The sequence below is a fragment of the Callorhinus ursinus genome, unplaced genomic scaffold (assembly GCF_003265705.2).
Source record: "Callorhinus ursinus isolate GAN/ISIS: 27379988/994484 unplaced genomic scaffold, GSC_fseal_2.0 scaffold18, whole genome shotgun sequence".
NCBI classification, from domain to species: Eukaryota; Metazoa; Chordata; class Mammalia; order Carnivora; family Otariidae; genus Callorhinus; species Callorhinus ursinus.
The window spans coordinates 29,953,059-29,973,756 of NW_027397080.1; the positions used below are offsets into that span (position 1 = coordinate 29,953,059).

The following is a 20,698-nucleotide window of genomic DNA, read 5'->3' on the forward strand; positions in this document are numbered from 1 at the left end:
AGAGCAGGGCTTCACAGACCCCTCTGTAGAATATACCCAGAACTTGTTTAAAAAAAGAAACCCTTATATTGTCTGTGTCCATCTCTCTGTATGTCCATCCACCCACCCATCTATCTGGCTTCTGTTCCATCTTTCTCGTAACAGTTGAGTGAGAATGCTCAGTTACGAAACCTGTTGAATAGTGTAACAAAGATGTCCATCTGTAAAACTAATTAGGGGAACAAAAAAAAAAGGAAGCAACCCTCTTGGGAGTTCGTTTTTTAAAATTATTATTCTCAGTAAAAGCATAATGTTTTTGTCTTTATTATCTATTTCTTACCATTATTCAAAGCATAGGCTGTCATTTCAGCTTCAAATTAACTTCCTTGTTGCTTTTCAGCCCTCTGTGTCACTAGCCTATACATCCTCTGGAAATGCGGCACCAATATCACACCTTATTTGTATCTCTTCCCTGGTCTCTTTCCCCAGGGTAGCACTTGGGGAAGTCTCCTGTGAACTGTTAAGACATTGTTGCTGAAGTGGGCACCTGGGTGGCTCAGTTGGTTAAGCGACGCCTTCGGCTCAGGTCATGATCCTGGAGTCCCGGGATCGAGTCCCGCCTCGGGCTCCCTGCTCAGCAGTGAGTCTGCTTCTCCCTCGGACCCTCCCCCTCTCATGCTCTCTCTCTCTATCTCATTCTCTCTCTCAAATAAATAAATAAAATCTTTAAAAAAAAAGATATTGTTGCTGAAGAGAATACAAGTAAAATTTGGGAAGGGCAGGCATAAAAGAAACATAGTGTTACAATTTGATTTTGAAGATGTTAGATTTCTTAGGGTCATTAATAGAGATTTCACTATGTTTTAGAATAGTGATTCTTAACCTGGACTGATTTCAGCAGGAGTCTGAAGCCCTTAAAACCTCCTGCCTAGTGTTTTCTATGTTTGCATTTTTTCCTTCGGAGGGGTTTTTGTGGCTTTCTATAGGTTCTTAAAAGAGTCCATAACGTGAAAATGTTATGAACTTTGCTTTAGGAGGTCATGCTACTTCCATTAACAGTTCTCCAGTTATTTGAATTTGGGGTTGCTATATTTAAGCCAGACTTAATATCAGAAACATTTATTCCACTTGACTTTTTTTTTTTTTTTAAGATTTTATTTATTTATTTGACAGAGAGATAGAGAGAGCCCAGGCAGGGGGAGTTGCCGGCAGAAGCAGAGGGAGAAGCAGGCTTCCCGCTGAGCAGGGGGAGCCCGATGTGGGACTCCATCCCAGGACCCCGGGATCATGACCTGAGCCAAAGGCAGATGCTTAACTGTCTGAGCCACCCAGGCGCCCTCCAGTTGACTTTTTTTATCCTAATTTTTAAAATCACACTTGAGATCATCACACTCTGATTTCTCAAAAATAGCATTGTGACTGTTGCTGTCTCTTGCCTAATCGTGTAGCTACATCTCTTTTAGAAAATTAGTCTTAATGGTAAGCAAAATTGAGCATACAGAGTGCCTAGAATGTAGCCAATGATCAGTGAGTACATGCTGTATTTGATGTTGAATATACAAAACTGGGTATTACTTAAGCCAGTAGAATTTTTTTTTTAAGATTTTATTTAATCTCTATACTTAACATGGGACTTGAATTTACAACCCCGAGATCAAGAGTCACACGCTCCACTGACCCAGCCAGCCAGGCGCCCCTCAGGCCAGTAGAATTTTCTGGTCAACACAGAACTGAATTGAAATATATTATTGAAATACTATTTTTTAAAAGATTTTATTTATTTATTTGAGAGAGAGCATGCATGAGAGACGGTGAACGAGGCGGGGGGGGGGGGGGAGAGGGGGAAGCAGACTCCCCGCTGAGCAGGGCTTATCCCAGGACCCATGAGATCATGACCTGAGCTGAAAGCAGTTGCTTAACCAGCTGAGCCACCCAGGTGCCCCATTATTATTGAAATACTTTTTAAAATGACAATCTCAGTAAAGCTGTTTGAAAAAAAAAATCCTCAATACAGTATTAGCAGAGCAAACCCAACAATGTCTAAAAAGAATTATACACCATGACCAAATGGGCTTTATTCCAAGTACACAAGGCTATTTCAGTATTCAAAAAATCAATAATCCACCATATCAACAGGTTAAAGAAGAAAAATCACCTGATCATGTCGATCAAAGCAGAAATAGCGTTTGACAAAATCTAATACCCATTCATGACAAAAATTCTCAGCAAGTAAAGAGTAGGGGGGAGCTCTCTCAACCTGATAAAGAATAGTTACAGAAAAACCTAATTAGTAGACATACTTATTGGTGAAAAAAGTCGGGAACGTTGTAGAAACCACAAAAGCATTATTGTTTAAAGTTTTTTCTTTCATAGCAGTAGACTTTATGATGAAATATGTCAGAGAGATATATTGGGTTAAATCATTTGCTATAGCAAAACATCCAGATAAATATGAATCCTGACTGGCTATTTGATGCTATTAAGTAATTGTGAATTATTTAGATGATAATGCCCTTACGGTTTTAAAAATAGTTACTGTCTTTTAGAGATGTATGTTGAAGTGTTGAGGGGTGAAGTGTATGAAGTTTGGGATTTGTTTCAAAATATTTGAAATTGGTGGTGGGAATGAGGGTGTAGAAATCAAACAAGATTGGCCCTTTGTTGCTAATTGTAGTGGTGGAGTCATGCATTATTCTGTTCTGTCTTTTATATCTTACGTACTATAAAAAGATAAAATTCTTCGATGTAAAACTTGTTTGGTCACACCCATTAGGATGGCTACTATCAAAAACCAGAAAAGAGGGGCGCCTGGGTGGCTCAGTCGTTAAACGTCTGCCTTCGGCCCCGGTCATGATACCAGGGTTCTGGGATCGAGCCCCACATCGAGCTCTCTGCTCAGTGGGAAGCCTACTTCTCCCTCTCCCACTTCCCCTGCTTGTGTTCCTTCTCTTGCTGTGTCTCTCTGTCAAATAAATAAATAAATAAAAATTAAAAAAAAAAAAAACAGAAAAGAATGAGTATTGGCGAGGATGTGGAGAAACCGGAGCCCTCGTGCACTGGTGGTAGGAACGTAAAATGATGCAGCCACTATGGAAGACAGTATGGCGGTTCCTCAAAACATTAAAAATAGAATTACTTGGATCCAGCAAGTCCACTTCTGGGTATAGACCCAAAAGAGTTGAAAGCAGGATCTCGAGAAGATATTTGTACACCCATATTCGTGACAGCATTATTCACAAGAGCTGAAAGGTGCAGCAACCCAAGTGTCCATTGATGGATGAGGGTAAATGGAATAGTATTCAGTTTAATGAGAAAGGAAATTCTGACACAGTATATAATATGAATGAGCCTTCAGGACATTATGCTAAGTGAAATAAACCAGTCATAAATACCCACTTATTGGGGATACTGAATATAGTCAAATTCATAGAGACAGAAAGTAGAATGGTCACCAGGGGCTGGGGGAAAGGGGGATGGAGAATTGGTGTTTAATGGGGACAGTTTCAGTTTTGCGAGATGAAACGAGTTCTGGAGATGGAAGGTGGTGATGGCTGCACAACAATTGAATGTTCCTAGAACCGCTGAACAGTACACCTAAAATGGTTAAGATGGTTAATTTTATGTTGTTTTTGACTCCACAATTAAAAAAAAACCTTGGGGCGCCTGGGTGGCTCAGTCGTTAAGCGTCTGCCTTCGGCTCAGGTCATGATCCCAGGGTCCTGGGATGGAGCCCCGCATCGGGCTCCCTGCTCCGCGGGAAGCCTGCTTCTCCCTCTCCCACTCCCCCTGCTTGTGTTCCCTCTCTTGCTGTGTCTCTCTCTGCCAAATAAATAAAATCTTTAAAAATAAATGAAAATGAACTTGTAATACGTATAAATGGTAAAGTTGGCTATTTTGAAGTCTACAAATGATTTTAATGTGGAAAACTTTGGTTTTCCTTAAGGAAGTGGGTATGTCAGTGGTTCTCAAGGGATCTGGGGAGGGCGTTTGCCCCCTGGGCACACTGGCAACATCTGGAGACATTTTGTTCGTCACAACTGGGGACGGTGCTCCTGGCGTCTAGTGGGTGGAGGCCAGCAATGCGGCTAAACATCTTGCAGAGCACAGGACGGCTCCGCCGCAGAGAATGATCTGGCGCAGGATGATTGGGAGACCCTGAGCTACATGATAGAGGTTTTCCCAACACTTTAGTATTAAATTTATTTGGGATTGTGATGAAGCCCTTAACCTATGCTTACAGATTTTGTGTAGAGGTTCTTTGGAAGTGTTCCATTTTAGAAAAAAAGTTAAGAGTATAAAAAATGTATTTTACAAAGTCAGAGGAAAGTGATGCTGTGTTAACCAAACCATTACTAGAACAGTGTCAGCTGAAAGGGGGAGCTACTGTTTGTAAATTTCATGCAGTGTTACTTTGGTTAATTAAAAAGTTTCCTCTTTCACTAAAAAAAAAAAAACAACACTTTTTTTGTTTGCTTTTTGTTTTACACTTAACAATATTACTGTGTATAATACTCCTTAATTCCTTTCTTTCCAGAGTAAAAGGAATAAAGTGAGGCCCCTACAGGGTTTGAGATTGTAGGGATTTCCTGTAGCTCTGGGCTGTACTTCAGATGATGATGATAGGGAGGTCATCACGGGAATGCCTCCTGAGTCTCCTTAGCTCTGCCCTCGCAGTTATTTCTGAAATCTAGCTCTTGCTTATACTTAATTTATCCACAAATATTTGTTGAGCACTTGTGTGGCAGGCACAGAGTGGGCTCTTCACTGATGTTATTTATAATCCGCCAAACAAGGTTGTGGAAGGTGGTCCCATTCCTGACTTACAATGCAGAAATAGGTAAGGGGTGGTTAAAGAATCCACACCTAGTTACAGAGTGAGTCAGAAACAAAGTTCACTTACTTAACTACATTCTGTCCGATCCCAGAGTTCCTGCCTTTTCCACCAGACTGCACTGTCTAAAACTTTTAACAGCATCTTGCTGTCTAAAGAATGAAGAGAGCTCATTGGTGTAGGGGGATGCTCACCGTCAGGCCCCTCTCCAGCTGCACCTCATTATACTCTTAGAGCTGTCCATTCAGCAGTCTTGTTGGGCCCAGAATGTGCCGCAGACCTGATACACATTTTTATTCTGTTTAAAATGCTCCCTCACACCCAGGAGGCCTGTTATCCCTTCAAAGATGTCCTTGGGAGATCTCCGCTTGTACTTGGATGGACCCTAGAGCTGATCTCAGATTTCCAGCCCTTCTTCCAGACACATGGTAGCATGGCACTTCTCCACCCTGGTGGGTTTGGGTGGGGCCATGTGAGTAGCTCTGGCTGAATGAGCGAGGAGCCATGTGTGCCCTCTGGGTGGAAGGTGTCGCTCCCACGACACCTTTCCCTCTGGTACGGGGCAGGGCCACATTTGAGATGGTGGCTCCTAGGTCATGTCGGTCTCTGCTGGCTGATGAAGTTCCCAACACTGGGTGAGTCTCCTTCTGTAGTTTTTTTACCACACTGTATAGCCCTTTAATTATAGCCACGCCATTTGGAATATTGTAGGTGGCTGTTGGTAATGTTTGTGTCCTCAGCAAGCCTGTGATTTGATTCCCCAAAGCCCCGCACCTTGCAGCGTGCTTATGTATGGTAGATATTCAGGAAGGATCTCTTGGGACAAAATCAAAGTCAGTGGGATGTGAAGCTGAAAGGACCTTTGACATTAAGCTGGCTTGAATGACGAGGGACGGTCTGATTTAAATAAGAATTTATCGGACTGAGGACTGTCCCAAAGAGAGTCTGTGAGAATGTGCCTTTTTACATTTTGATTTTGGGTCTGTTACTTATTCTAAATGTTTCTTTGAGGTGAAAAAGAATCAGCTGGAGATTTTGTACTTACATAGCATAGGACACTTTTCTGTGCAGATCCTCCTGAGAGGAGGGTCCGGTGACTCAAGATTACATTCCCCTCCTTCCCTGAGGCAAGGGCTGGAGTGTTTCATCCAAGCCGATCAGTGGTACCTGTCGCCATCTAGTGGTAGCATTCCTTAATGGCAGATTCTTACGGCCCGAGATTTAAAGCTGATTCTGCAAACAAAACATAACACCATCTAGGATTTGCTGTGAAATGCTGGTGGTCTCTTAAGACATCCAGCTGTTATTATTTATTGTGTCATTCTTGGTCCATTGTGACCAGCCTGGGTTTCTGGGAACGAGAAGGGGCACACATTAAGTTCTCTTTCGAAAACAGCGGATGTCTTTTTATAGTAGAAGGAAGAAGTCAGAGGGGAACTGCTTGGTGCTGGGTTGACGTCAAGGCCACAGAGGTGGCTCCAGAACCACCTCTCCAAGGGTGGGTGACTTGTGCAGCCTGGATGGGGACCAGCCTCTCCTCAGCCCATAGAGTTGGGATGTACTAGGGAGGCCTAAGTAATATATTTGAAGTTAACCCTGAGATTGACTGTTGGCGTTCTTTTCCTCTTGATTTTTAAATTGATGGCAATTTCTAATGATTAAAATCTATCACAGGGTGCCTGGGGGGCTCAGTTGGTTAAGCTTCTTCTTGATTTTGGCTCAGGTTGTGATCTCAGGGTTGTGAGATCACGCACTGTGTCCACCCAGCGGGGAGTCTGCTTGGGATTCTCCCTCTCCCTCTGCCCCTCCCTCCACTCACGCTCTCTCTCAAGTAAATAAATAAATCTTCAAAAAAAAAAAATCTCCCACAACCACAAAACCAGCCCTGTCCTAAAGTCCTAGGCATGTCCCCAGGTGGAACTTAAGTACGGAAGGTCTGATTGCCAGTCTTGCTATTCCGTGATTTCAATTAAAAATTGAATTGGCTTTTTAATGACCTAGAATGTGGTGAAACGAATCAGGTGAAGACTCTCAACATGGGTGACATGTTCCTTTATTTGTGATTTCTTTGGGGGGAAGATTACAGAAATATTATTCACTTGTTTCTATAAATATTTGATAAGGCCAATTGAATGTGATGAAATATTAAAAATATCATTTATTAAATATTTAAAAGTTCAGCCCTTGGAACTGGCCGAATCTCTTCATTCTACTGCCAGCTGAAAGGAGCAATTTATAAATTCTGAATTACAAAATTAGGAACTGGGAATATAGCTATACAATTATTTTTGCTTTGAACCATTAGCCATTTTCAGCTATGGGCCTTTCTTTTTTCTTCCTTTCTTTTCTTTTTTTTTCTTTAAGATTTTATCTTTAAGTAATCTCCACACCCAGCATGGGGCTCGAACTCCCAACCCCGAGATCAAGAGTCACATGCTCCACCGACTGAGCCAGCCGGGTGCCCCACTACGGGTCTTCCCATGAGAGTAGCAGAAGGGCACACACTGTGCTCCTACCCATCACAGGCTTCCTGCGGTGTGCTCTGCCTGGCATTTCCACATTCCTAGGGGGCTGAACACAGTCATTTGGCTTACGTGTCAGGACTTTTATGGACTTGCACACTGGAATAATCTTCAGCTTTATTTGCCGCGCTTATAACTTTATTAATAAAACCTTTAGTATGAAAACAAATTGGAACCAAATACTGCTATTAATGGTGCATTGTTAATAGTAAGTCGAACTCACATTTTCTGTGTTTTAAAATGAGATTAGTGGGGCGCCTGGGTGGCTCTGAGCCGAAGGCAGAGGTCATGATCCCAGGGTCCTGGGATCAAGCCCCGCCATCGGGCTCCCTGCTCGGCGGGGAGTCTGCTTCTCCCTCTCCCACTCCCCTCTGCTTGTGTTCCCTCTCTCACTGTGTCTCTCTCTGCAAACAAATAAATAAAATCTTTTTAAAAAAATAAATAAAATGAGATTAGTGACAAAAAACAGAGGGCTGGGGCGCCTGGGTGGCTCAGTTGGTTAAGCGACTGCCTTCGGCTCAGGTCATGATCCTGGAGTCCCGGGATCGAGTCCCGCATCGGGCTCCCTGCTCGGCAGGGAGTCGGCTTCTCTCTCTCTGACCCTCTTCCCTCTTGTGCTCTCTCTCATTCTCTCTCTCTCTCTCAGGTAAATAAATAAAATCTTAAAAAAAAAAAAAAAAAAACAGAGGGCTTTGCACTACTTCCTTTCAGGTGGCCTGTTTCTCTGTATTGTCTGTGTAACTGCAGGCAGTGTTCCAGCCTCCGTCCTAGATGGTTTAACGAGCTGTCTGGGGAGGATGGGAGTCTTGGCAACTGGGTAATGGCACAGTGCTAGGTGCTGGGAATTACCAGAGAACAAGAGGTTTAGTTCACGTTTGAATGGAGGAGAAGTCACAGCGACACCTAATGGCATTTATTGAGCGCCAGACTCTGTCCTAAGCCTTTCACCGAACAACTCATCAGCTGGGTACTATTGCCATCCTCTATGGGTGGGGAAACTGAGGCCCACTGAAGGGAAGCCATGTAGCCTGCCCCGAGGCCCCCAGCTCGCACCGCTGCCCTCTCCCTGACGGTGTGGCGACGAGCAGCCAAAGAAAAGGAAAAGCGGACGTGGGGACCAGAGTGGAAGGTGCTGTAGCTGGAGGAGGGAACGTTTGAACGGAGACCCGAGTGAGGTGAGGAGTGCCCCTGAGACCCTGTCGGGTTGGAAGAGGTCAGAGCTGTTTTAATTATGTTAAGACGTCGCTTGCCTTTTTCCTCGTCTCTCACGTTCCTGCTGGAGCTCTCTAGGGGCCGCGTGACATGTGACAGAGCGGCCTGCAGGCTGCGGGAGAAGCAGGACTCTGCAGACTGTAGAAAGACTTGCAAACGTGACACGTCGCCGCTCTTCTTCGTAAACTCTGTTTTAAAAAGTATAGTTACTTCCGGGGCGCCTGGGTGGCTCAGTTGGTTAAGCGACTGCCTTCGGCTCAGGTCATGATCCTGGAGTCCCGGGATCGAGTCCCGCATCGGGCTCCCTGCTCAGCAGGGGGTCTGCTTCTCCCTCTGACCCTCTTCCCTCTCATGCTGTCTCTCATTCTCTCTCTCTCTCTCTCTCTCAAATAAATAAATAAAATCTTTAAAAAAAAAAAAAGTATAGTTACTTCCACGAAAATGTTACTTATGTTAACATGTAATAGACATACTGTTTTTAAAAATGAATTGATAAATAATAAAATATTTCTTGATTTTGATTCCCAGTGCAGTAAATGCTGATTAGGTCGCCAGTTAATAGATAGATCCCACATGAACGAAAGCCACATAGGGTCCTCAGGAACATGTGGTGTCCGTGGGCTCTGAGAGCAGAGGTGGAGAAGCGTCCGTCTGGCTGTCATGCAGGGGGGCAAGGATGAGGTTGGTTACCTGGATTTTGTAAATAGTCCAGGTGAGCAGCACGGACGATGAGAAATGGCTCCGTCTGGATTGATTTTTATGTGTGGATTTTTTTTTTTTTTTTTGATTGTGGTAACGCATACATAAAGCCTCCCATCGGAAGTGCACACGGTGTTAAGTACATCCATTCACGGTGCTGTGTGGCCGATCCCAGAACTGTGTCCATGTCACAAAACTGAAACTCTGTACCCATGAACCATGGGATAACTCCCATGGATCTGGATTTATTTTGAAAGTGAAGACGACAGGGTTTGCTCTTGGTTTAGAAAAGGTATGTGTAGGGGCACCTGGGTGGCTCAGTCGGTTAAGCGGCTGCCTTTGGTTCAGGTCATGACCCCAGGGTCCTGGGATCGAGCCCCGCATCGGGCTCCCTGCTCAGCAGAGAGCCTGCTTCTCGCTTTCCCTCTGCCTGTTGCTCTGCCTACTTGTGCTCTCTATCTCTCTGTCAAATAAATAAATAAAAAATATCTTAAAAAAAAAAAGGTGAGTGTAAATGTCTGGTAAATGCACCATCAGTCAGCGAGACGGTAGCTTCTTTCCCGCCTCCGTGCTGGTGTAGAATGGCACATGGGAGCCGCAGAGCACATGCCCGTGAAGCCCAGGCTCCTGGCGGCTCGTGATGGTCATCACGTGACAGCAAACACATTGTGGTGGTTGTTAGTATCATATCGTGGCTAAACACTGAATCTTAGTTTTAGCTCCTTCTGAAGATGGACTTGCGGGAAAGAATTGGGTCGTTCATTCAACAAATAGGCACCATCTACTTGGAAATAGAGCTTCTTCATACCATTCCTTCTACTTAGATCGGCTCAGCTGGGGCCAGCCCCCCGCGGTCAATACACACACCGAGGTTGTAATGTGAGCACTCATAAGGTGAAGGTAAAAAGAAATGAAAAGGTTTGGGCCGCCCAGACCGGGCTGGGGGAAATGGGGACTCAGAGAGGGCCCTGGCTCTGAGCAGGAGGAGGTCTCGCATGGGCCAAGCCCCAGGCAAAACAAATGGAATGAAAACTTGGATTTCACTGCGAGAGCAGACCGCCAGGATGGCCGTTTTTACCTTAGGAACAAGATCATCCGTGCCAGTGCCCAACCAAGAAGGACACAGGTCGCTTCTCCAGTGATCTGCCCCAGCCTTGGGGGTTGTGCGCATGTCCCTGGTGTGCAGATGAGGAGACTTGAAATTAAGAGGCCGGTTATGTGCTAAAGGTCACGCAGCCAGTAATAGGAGGGAGCTGGAATCTGACCTTAACACGGCCTGACCCTCAAACTGGGTTATTTGTAAACACTGTTTTCAGTCAAGGTTTTCAGAAATTTGCGTTTAGTTTTATTTATACTCTCTGATTTTTTTTTCAAGATTTTATTTATTTATTTGACACAGAGAGAGACACAGCAAGAGCGAGAGAGGGAACACAAGCAGGGGGAGTGGGAGAGGGAGAAGCAGGCTTCCCGCAGAGCAGGGAGCCCAGTGCGGGGCTCGATCCCAGGACCCTGGGATCATGACCTGAGCTGAAGGCAGACACCCAACGACTGAGCCTCCCAGGTGCCCCTATACTCTGTAATTTTATATTCATAAGTTTTCTTTTATATTTTTATTTGTAATGCTAGTTTTAAATAGGTAATACTGTATTATTATTGCCATAAAGAAGTGATAGTATATTTTTCTTTGTAACTTTCCTGTGATAGCTTAAAAACAGTTTGTCTATAGCCATCAGTCTTTTAATTTCTAGAGTAGTTTATTTCTTAATTCCGGTTGCTCCCTAGACTCAGTTTCTATATTACTTACTCTGGAATTCAGAATTTCATCCCATTAGGGTCTTGATGCCAAACTTTTCAACAAAAAATACAGGTGTTGGGGTGTCTGGGTGGCTCAGTTGGTTAAACATCTGCCTCAGCTCAGGTCAGTCCTGGGATTGAGCCCCACGTCGGGCTCCCTGCTCAGTAGGAATTTTGCTTCTCCTTCTCCCTCTGCCCCTCCCCCCTGCTCGTGCGCTCTCTCTCTCTCTCTCAAATAAATAAATAAAATCTTTAAAAAAATTACAAGTGTTGCCTTCCAGACTAATGAGTGTTTTATTATTTTAGTAATAGATGTGTGTCTTTAGAAGCAGTGGAGTTTAATAATTCTGACCTGGTCTATTCCTTTTCTTCTTTTTCTCTTTTTAAACACAGTTAACAAGCACAAACCATGGCTCGAGCCCACCTATCATGGCATAATCACAGAAAACGATAATGCAGTGCTTCTTGACCCTCCTCTGATTGCCCTGGATAAAGACGCACCTCTGCGATTCGCAGGTATGAACGTGGCTTTTATCTTGCTGTTGATAAATGAGGACTGGATGCGAAGCATTTCACATATCCCGTTTAGATTATTTCTGAGCCTTTCTGAAAATGTCTTAATAGTTAAGAGGTGTCTGTGGCTTCTGTGTATGACATTTTTTCCTTTTAATTTTAATAGAGTAACTGGAAAGAAAAAACCTGTCCTTGCTGAAAAGCAAAATATTTATTGCATCATTGTATTCTTCGGTGTGACCAGATAGAGAACACCTAGACCAGTGTATCTCAGACTAGCGTGCACACACAGCACCTGAGGATCATGTTAAAAATGCGGATTCGGGTACAGCGGGTCAGGGAGGACCTGCGATTCTGCCTTTCTGACCTGTTCCCTGGTGCTGCTGGTGCTGCTGGTTCGTGTGGCTCGAGGCTGCCCTTGCATGGCCCAGATTTCAGGTACTGGGAAAGACTGAGCTGAGAAAATGGAGCCGTGTTTATAGAGGAATCCTTTTGGCTTCGATTTTTACTTTTAATAAATTTTTAACATGGGTTGCTTCATAAGCTTGTAACCTAAGTATTTATAAGAGACAAATCTCTGGGATTGCTTTGGAGCTTTTCTGCTTTGTAACATTTAATAGCACTTTCCAGATCAGAACTGTGCTTTTACACAGTGACCATAGTAGCTTCCTTAGCTGGGGGGGAAAGTGCTGCTTCACCCTTGGTTTGCCTCAGAGTCAAAACTGACATCGTGACGGTAATTTTTGTAAAGAGTAGTTTTTGCAGGATATTTTTCCCAAACCCAGTTTCTCATATTAAAGAAGGTTTTCTCTTTGTCTAGGGACAGATATGGACAATTCAGTGAACTCATATAGATTCTATCGTACATTAATTTTATTGTGGTACATTGAGGGAAATGAGTGTGCGGTTGTTTCTGAAGAGCTATTTTTACAATGACTGCGTTCTTCGTATTCTGTTCGAGTGCCACATCCCATTTTCAGGAACGTAACCTGAGCACCAGTTTGCGCTCCTCGAGTCAGTGGTGGAGACAGACCAATTAGTTTTACTTGTTTATTGGTTTTTACAGAGAAACCCAGTTAGATGGACAGAAGAGGAAGCGCTCTGTGCCGTGAACACACATTAGTGTTTGTCAGCTGAGATGGTTTGTTCATTTTGTTTTCCCTAGATTTAAAACCATTTTAGCATTACCTGTTGGTTTTCTCTGTAACTACCTAGGTATATATATACACACAGACATCCCATGTGTACCATATGGTTACTATGTCCAGTTCTTCCTCGGGAGTGGAATATTTAGTGCTGTGTAAATCAGCTTATGTTTTGGAGTGGACTTACACCTTTCATGCATTTTAAGGGGTGACTGCACTCAGGAGTTCTAGACTCACTCCCTTGGGTCTCTGTGGAGTATCCGCTGCAGACCTGTTGTGTGCAGAGCACCCTCCTGCTGCCTCACTAATAATACGGAACGTGTATAGAGCCTTTGCAAGCTTGCAGGCACTGTTCTAGGTGCTTTACAAATACAAATTTGTATGTAGTCCTCCACAGTCTTAGGAGGTAAGTATGCTTCCTGTCATCATCCCCGGTTTGTTTCTTTCTTTTTAAAGTCAACACATTTTACGTAAGGACTTTACATGTGACCCCTTCCGCTCCCAACCACCTTAGCTCCTCCACAGTCAGAGTCACAGTCTTCAAAATAGTCCTTTTCAAAAGAACTTTTGTTCAGTCCCAGTTATCACTGTCTCAGTCCATGGTTCCTCCGATTGGGCTCCTTTGACCTCCGCTTGAATATGGACATACTTCAAAAATTCCCCTCATGTTTCGGGTCAGAGTAGATGGATCTGCCTGGTTCTCAATTTCAGACACCCCCTTAACATGAAGAAGTTCAAACCATGTTCACCCCGGAACGATCACCCGCTAGCATTGGACAGATTTGGGGGATATGCCAGTACCTTGAAGTCCAGACATTGCGTTCTCAAGTGAGAAGCCAGAAAAAAGAAGCCATCTTTGTTTCATGTTGACGTAAAAGTTAGAATGTTAAATTCAGTATAGCTGAGATTTCTCTTATGTCCTAAGCTTTTAGTCATTTTGTGGTCCCGGACCCAACCTTCCTGTTGACCAGCACCCCCACCATCACTTTCTCCCGTTGTAGATGTCCTGTTCCTTCTTTTCCGTATCAACAGTCAGACTGAATAGTGAGTTCTGGGCTGCAAGACAGGACTTACCTTGGGCTCTTGTCTAAGTCTTTGCCCACAAATGAAACAAAAGCAAACGCAAGTGCTTTCTGCCATCCCCATTTGAAGGAAAGGAAGCTGGGACACAGAGCAGTGACCCCATCTGTCAGCATGTGTCAGAGGCAGGGTGGCTCTTTGCCATGATGAGGCCCTGGTGGGCACTGCAGGAAGCTGCAACAGAAGCAGGAAGTGAAATACACTTTGAGGAAAAAGTCCTATTAATAAAATGTCATCTATTTTTTCTTTCTCGTTGGATTGAATGTTATTGCAGCATTTATCAAAACCTAATGTATTGTCATGAATGAAATAATACTTATTTTAAAGTTGTATGTTTTTAGGAGTTCCCAGCTGTTTTTTATTGATGTGCAAAAGTTAACATATTGAGATTTAAAAAACTATGAAGAGAAGCAGTTGAGAGCCAAGTCATAGTGGTAACGTGATTGTATTTGCCCTAGTAGACAGGTAAATCGGTCCTTTCCTTCTGGAGATTTTCATGGGGGACCAATTATTCTTACAGTCTTTTTAAAAAATACAATCCACACAGCAGAAAATCCACACAAGCAGCGAAGTATACAGTTCACAGGGCTTGAGTATATGCACAGGATTGTGCAGCCGTCAACCACTGTCTGATTCCAGAACATTTTCATCACCCTCAAAGAAACCCTTGCACCATTAGCAGCCACTCCCCACACCCCCCGCCCCTTGTCTCATGGATGTGCCTATCCTGGATTTGTCGTGACGAGTGTCTTTCGCCTCACGTGGTAATTTGAAGCTGCACCCATGCTTCAGTGGTCGTATGCATCCGTCCTTCCTTCCTTTTTATTGCTGAATAATATCCCATTGTGTGGACGTACCACATTTCCCATTTATCTGTTCATCAGCGAACACGCATTAAGATGGTTTCCACTTTGCGGCGATTATGAATCATGCTGAAGTGAACATTAGCATACAAGTCTCCGTGTGGACGTAGGTTTTCGGTGTGTGTGGGTGGACACCTGGGCATGAAATTGCTGGGCAAATGCTCTTACTAAAGCACAGCCCTGGTCCCCCTGCCCCGGGGGGGGGGGGGGCAGCTGGGGGGCCTCCCTCCCTCCTCTCTGCCCTGGCACCCGTCCAGCCGCGGCTCAGAACGCTGCCCCCCTGAGGCCATAGCTGGCAGGTACGTCAGGAACACAGACCCCAGCCTGGGTTTGAGTCTTGCCTAGGCCAACTACTGGCTGGATGGCCTTGGGCAAATGACTGAACATCTCTGTGTCCCGGTTTCATCCATTGTAAAAAAGGAGAGTGATGTCACATACCTCCAGGGCTTGGGGATTATTTGCTTATTTATAAAAATGAAGAGCTCAAAGCAGTGCCTGATACATAGTAAGTGCTGTATACAGTGTGTGCTGCTGCTGCTGGTAACGATAGAATCTTCTAGAAACATTTTATTTAACATTTTGTGAGAAATATTTTTCTGTCTTTCTGTAACAGTCCTCGTAGTGTTCCATTTTCTCACTGAGTTTCTTAAATAGTTTTTTGGGTAAGGCAGAGGCCCCATCGGGAGGTTTATTTTGATCTTAGATTGGTTTTGGTGATGACATGATGGAGTTTAGTTTACCAGCATGATGGTGCTGGCGCTGTGGCAGTGGGAGCATCTAATGCTTGCTGAGCAGATGGCAGAGGTTGTTCTAAGGGCTTTACATGGGTCACTTTCTCTGATTCAACAGTCTCCTGCAGCGGGTACGCTTGCTGCTGCTGGCTTTCCAGATGAGGGACTGGAGGTCGGGGTCTGTCCGTCAGTAACATGACAACCTTGTTCTTCATTTAATCCCCAGTGCCCAGGCTGGCATGTGGGAGTAGCTGATGCCCCACAAACATTCGTAGAAGGAACGAGAGGCTTTGCCCAAGATCACCCAGCTCAGAAGTGGTAGGGCCGCCCTCAAGCCAGGCAGTCTGGCTCCAGTGTGGATTCATACATTCGCTGTGCCCACTTCCCTGGCGTTATCTTTAAAACACTGTGAACGTCCTGGCTCACAGTCGTATCCCATCACGGGACGTGAGTGTGGGCAACCACCAGGGTTTACTTGTCGAAGCCCCGAGATAAATACACATAACGTTGGAAGCTTAATCACCAGAGTGCGTTGTAAACAGTCTCCAATCAGACCCTGGTGTTGAACATACAGGGTCCAGTCCAGATTGTTTCCTTGGGGGAAACCCAGAGACTAAAGTCTTGGTACTTGTCAGCTATTCTAGAAAATTAAAATGAGTCAATTCCTTACTCAACCCCTTTTCCGTAATCTGCTAATAGCCCGAGTAGACGTGGGTATGGAGGTATGTTATATGTTTTATGTATTCCATGGGGAGTTAGGAGCCCGCACCCCTTATATAGACCACCCCTCCTCACTGCCTGGAGGAGAAACCCCAGTCTCCCTGTCGGCCCCTTGTTTGCAAGCTCTTCCCTTTACTACATGGTTCCAGCCCAGCACTCATTTCCTGCCTTCCCAGATGGAGTTCGGATCATTTGCAAGTAGAGAATCCAAAGGAAATTTCAGGGCAAGAATGGGAACTTCGTCTTTGTTGATATTTAGTTAGAACCAGCTCAGATCTGTGATACTCTTCTCCATATTCTGGGTAATTTGTGTAACTCATGTGGCCTGAGGATGGCCAGGGGGGTTGACCGCCACCCATCACCACACAATTCTGCTTTTTTAGCAGACGCAACTGGGCAGACATTGTGTTTGCCACAGTGACTTGGATATATTCGGTTAAGCCACATGAAATCGCCGTTGTTGTGTGTTGAAAATATCAAAATATTTGAAAAAATAGAATGCCAGAAATTTCATGTGGTTCAGCCTGACATAATGCAGTTAGTTCTCCATTAGGTTAGCAGTTTTCAGTATCTGAACGTTAGGCCAGAAGCTCCACATTAAGTGACTGACTAGAGGGAATTCATTTTGAGTGCAGTTGCCTTCAGGAGAGGTTTGAGATAGTAACCATTAAATATTAGGTAGCCACACCAGGTCACCCAAAGAATAGAAGAAAAGCATAAAAGTTGTTGTTTATTCTCAAAGCACTGATAATCTAGGTGGGAAGCAAAACCAGCATTGCCCAAGAGTTAAGTGGGGGCACTTGGAGTTTATAATTTAGTGCCAAGTGAGAGCGGCGACACGCAGCCTGGACTGGAGATGGCGTGGGTTAAAGAAGGTACAGAGGTGACTGGGTGTGAAAGATGAGCGGACCTGACGTGCCCAGTGGAGAACAGTCGAGCAGGGGTGGGAGCTGGAGGGGCTTCCAAAGGGAGAGATGGACAGTCAGCTCGTGGGGCGTGTGGAGTGAGCACACCGTGCGGGAGCAGAGGGTTGGAAGTCAGCTTGGGGCCCCAAGATTTCTGCTGCCAACTTGAGTAGATGGGATGTTTCTGCACATGTGGTTTTTAATACCATGTCCAAATCACCTGGGCCTGCCCGTTGAGTGTAGTCACTGAGGTACAGACTCAGCTGCCTGAATCTAAACGTCCAGGAGGAGAGCCTAAGAAATCTGTATCCAGCCAGCGAGGTTTGGAAGCCAGTGACAGGCCAGGCTCTCGAGTGTAGACCACATTCTAGCTGCATTGCAGCTATCTGTGACACTTGTTAAAAATGCAGGTCTACTGGGCTCCACCGCAGAGCCACGGAGTCAGAATTTCTGGGGATGGAGGTAGACAGACCAGATTTTTAACAAGCTTCTCAGGCTTTTCTTGGCACAGGAAATTTGAGAGTCATGGCTGTAGCCAGTGAGGAGCTTGGAGGGGTAGCCCCTGGGTGTTTGGTGGTTGCTGCACATTTAAGCTGGAAAACTGGGGTGCTGGGCAGCTCAGGCTGGGCGTCTGCCTTCGGCTCAGGTCGTGATCCCAGGGTCCTGGGATCGAGCCCCGCATCGGGCTCTCTGCTCAGTGGGAAGCCTGCTTCTCCCTCTCCCACTCCCCCTGCTTGTGTTCCCTCTCCCGCTGTATCTCTCTCTGTCAAATAAATAAATAAAAATCTTTAAAAATATATGTATAAACTGGAAAACTGTTCTGATTAGAGCAACATTCAAGCTTGTCCCAGAAATTAGCCTGGACTAGCCAGCAAAGGAGTCAAGTCACTGAAAATAAGGGTCAGCCTGGACATCCAGCTGGTGAGCCTGGGCCCCAAGGCTGTGTAGAGAGAATTGGGTTAGGGACAAGAGCGAGACTAGCAGGGACATGGTACTGGACACTTGCTCTCAGCAAATGTCTATTTTTCCTTCTTAACAGCCCCTGACCTCTTTCCCACTGGGTCCAGATTGGTGGATCTGCAGTCCATTACTACACCTTCCCCAGCCAAGTGCATGCGCAGTCCAAGCTTGGCCAACTAGATGTTCTCTCCGTGGATATGAATATTGAGCAGAGGGACAAAGATGCTAATACTGTTTGCAGTTGCATTCCATCCACCCAGGTCATTTTGCTCTGGGACTGTTATGGCCCCTATTCCTGCCTCTTTTTTTTTTTTTTTTTTTTTAATTTTTAAATTTTTATTTAACAGAGAGAGCGAGAGAGAAAACACAAGCAGGGGGAGAGGGAGAGGGAAAAGCAGACTCCCCACTGAGCAGGGAGCCTGATGCGGGGCTTGCTCCCAGGACCCTGGGATCATGACCTGAGCCAAAGGCAGACGCTTAAGGACTGAACCACGCAGGTGCCCTCCTGCCTTGGTTTCTGGCTCTTTCCAAGTCCTTTTCTCTGGCTTGCAGTTAATTCCATGGCTTCTTTTTTTTTTTTTTAAGATTTATTTTTATTTTGAGTGACAATGAGAGAGAGAGAGAGTACGTGAGAGGGGAGGGTTAGAGGGAGAAGCAGGCTCCCTGCTGAGCAGGGAGCCCGATGCAGGACTCGATCCCGGGACTCCAAGATCATGACCTGAGCCGAAGGCAGTTGCCCAACCAACTGAGCCACCCAGGCGCCCAGTTCCATGGGCTTCTGATGGTTCTTCACTGAAGTCCCTTTTTGCCTGAGTTTAGCTGGAATGGGTTTCTGTTGCACCCACAGAACCCTAACTGTCTGGGCCAGCACTAGTGACGGTAAGGAGTGCACATAAGGGCAGGACTACCTGGGAGCTGGGAGACTGTAGGTTAGGCATTAGAGACACCCCTCCCATTTGTGGAAGAGCAGTGTAATGTGGGCCGTATTCCGATTTGGAGGAAGACACGGAAGGCAGGGCCAGCCTGAAGCTGAGCTTTCTCAAAGGGATGGAAGAGGAAAGTGAGGGCTACCACGGTCAGCTGAGAACCCTGGACATGACTTAGGACATTGAGAAGTCAAATCTATACTTTGTTGGGTGTAACCATTGTTATGTTTTAATGTTTTGCTTTTAAAGAAATGCTTCAGTAAAGTTCTTTTGACTATTTCAGTTGCTCCTTGGGAATGCGAGGAGAGAGAGGGCGGGGAGAGGGCTGGTGTGTTTGGAGGCTAGCACAGCAGAGAGGTCCTCCGGGAGAGCTGGTGGGGCATTTCACACATGGCGAGAGCAGGGGTTTCCGTAGACTTACCCGGCAGAGCAGTAGCAGGTGGTCTGGATTGGGTGGGAAGGGGCGGAGCAGAAAGAAAGTAGAATAGGAGAGGTGATTTTGAGAGGCTCTTCTTGCGAGGGCTGAGTCCAGGGGAGCAGCCTGGGAATGCAGAGGGGCAGAGATGTACCTTTACACGCGGTCACCACGATGTGACCCACGGGATGCGTGTAATGCACGCATGTAACTGTCATGTGTGTAACTAATAGAGCTGTAGGTACAAGAATGGAGGAAAGAGCGAAGAAAATGGATTATGACAACTTCAAAGTTTAAAAAATCAGCTCCTGGGGGCGCCTGGGTGGCTCAGATGGTTGAGCGTCTGCCTTCGGCTCAGGTCATGATCCCAGGGTCCTGGGATCGAGCCCCGCATCGGGCTCCCTGCTCGGCGGGAGCCTGCTTCTCCCTCTGCCTCCCTCCCTCCTTCTCTCTCTCTCTCTCTCTGTCTCTCATGAATAAATAAAAAATCTTAAAAAAAAAATAAAAAATCAGCTCCTGGGAGGATGGGGACAGACAAGACACAAACTGGTCCCCGGTTGGGGGGAGGAAGGTCATAAACGGAGTGTAGTTGGAGAGGCAGTAGGATCCTCACTATGAAAATTCCGAAGGGATTGTTAATTTTGTCGGCTGTGTGATGTTACTGTAGCGATGTTAACGAAAGTCTGTCTGTGAGAGATCTCTAAGGAGGGATGGGTGGAAGTCTGGCTTTAAGATACTCCAGCAAAGCGACCGGCAGGCAGTTGGGGGAGTAGGTGAAGCAAACTCCAGAGCGCTTCACCGTTCTCTGCCTTTGTTCCCTAACTGGTACCATCGGCCACACCCGGGCGTTGCCCCAGACTCCTGTCTGTCTGTCCAGCCGGCTACCAAGTCCTGCCTCTCCTGAAGATCCCTTAAATGTTTCTTCCTGAAACTACCTTTGGTTAGTCCTTTTCAGATGCCATCAGACATACTGCAGTATTTTAACTTGTTTACTTGCCCCTCGCTTTGCTCCACTCGGGCCCATCTTATCCTCATTAAAATCGGGGTCGTGGATGGAAGGAAGAGACGGTCCACCGCCAGGTCTGTAGATGGCGGCTCGGCAGGCTTAGTGATGCGTAGGGTCACACAGCTGGTACGGGAGACCCAGGTCTGCCCGAGTGTGAACCGGCGCTGCTCCTGCTGCAGCAAGCTCCACCTGGCCAGACGGTGTCTAAAGTCGTTCTAGGCGAAAGGACCCGGCCTCCCAGCGATTTAATAAGTACGTGGATTTGAGGCGCCAAGTCCTTTTGGTGCAGCCCATGTTTCAGGTAGCCCCCTTAAACACTGGAAATAGATGGGGATATGTGGGAAAGACAGAAGTACACCCTTTTGCTGTTCTCATTATAAATGGATCCAGTCTTTTA

The 20,698-nt window shown here is 45.7% G+C and overlaps 1 protein-coding gene and 1 non-coding gene across 5 annotated transcripts in view; one reads left to right on the forward strand and one right to left on the reverse strand.

Annotated features, from left to right (window-relative positions):
- CLSTN1 (calsyntenin 1) overlaps positions 1-20,698 on the forward strand; it is a 78,094-nt gene that overhangs the window by 28,115 nt on the left and 29,281 nt on the right. For all 4 annotated transcript variants that reach the window (XM_073903370.1, XM_073903372.1, XM_073903371.1 and 1 more), the window contains exon 2: positions 11,431-11,553. In XM_073903370.1, the coding sequence (XP_073759471.1) occupies positions 11,431-11,553 (123 nt within the window). The remainder of the gene's footprint in view (positions 1-11,430; positions 11,554-20,698) is intronic.
- Positions 13,701-13,826, reverse strand: LOC112812451 (small nucleolar RNA SNORA40). The gene has a single exon (XR_003205301.1). It is a non-coding gene; the product is annotated as a small nucleolar RNA SNORA40 (small nucleolar RNA).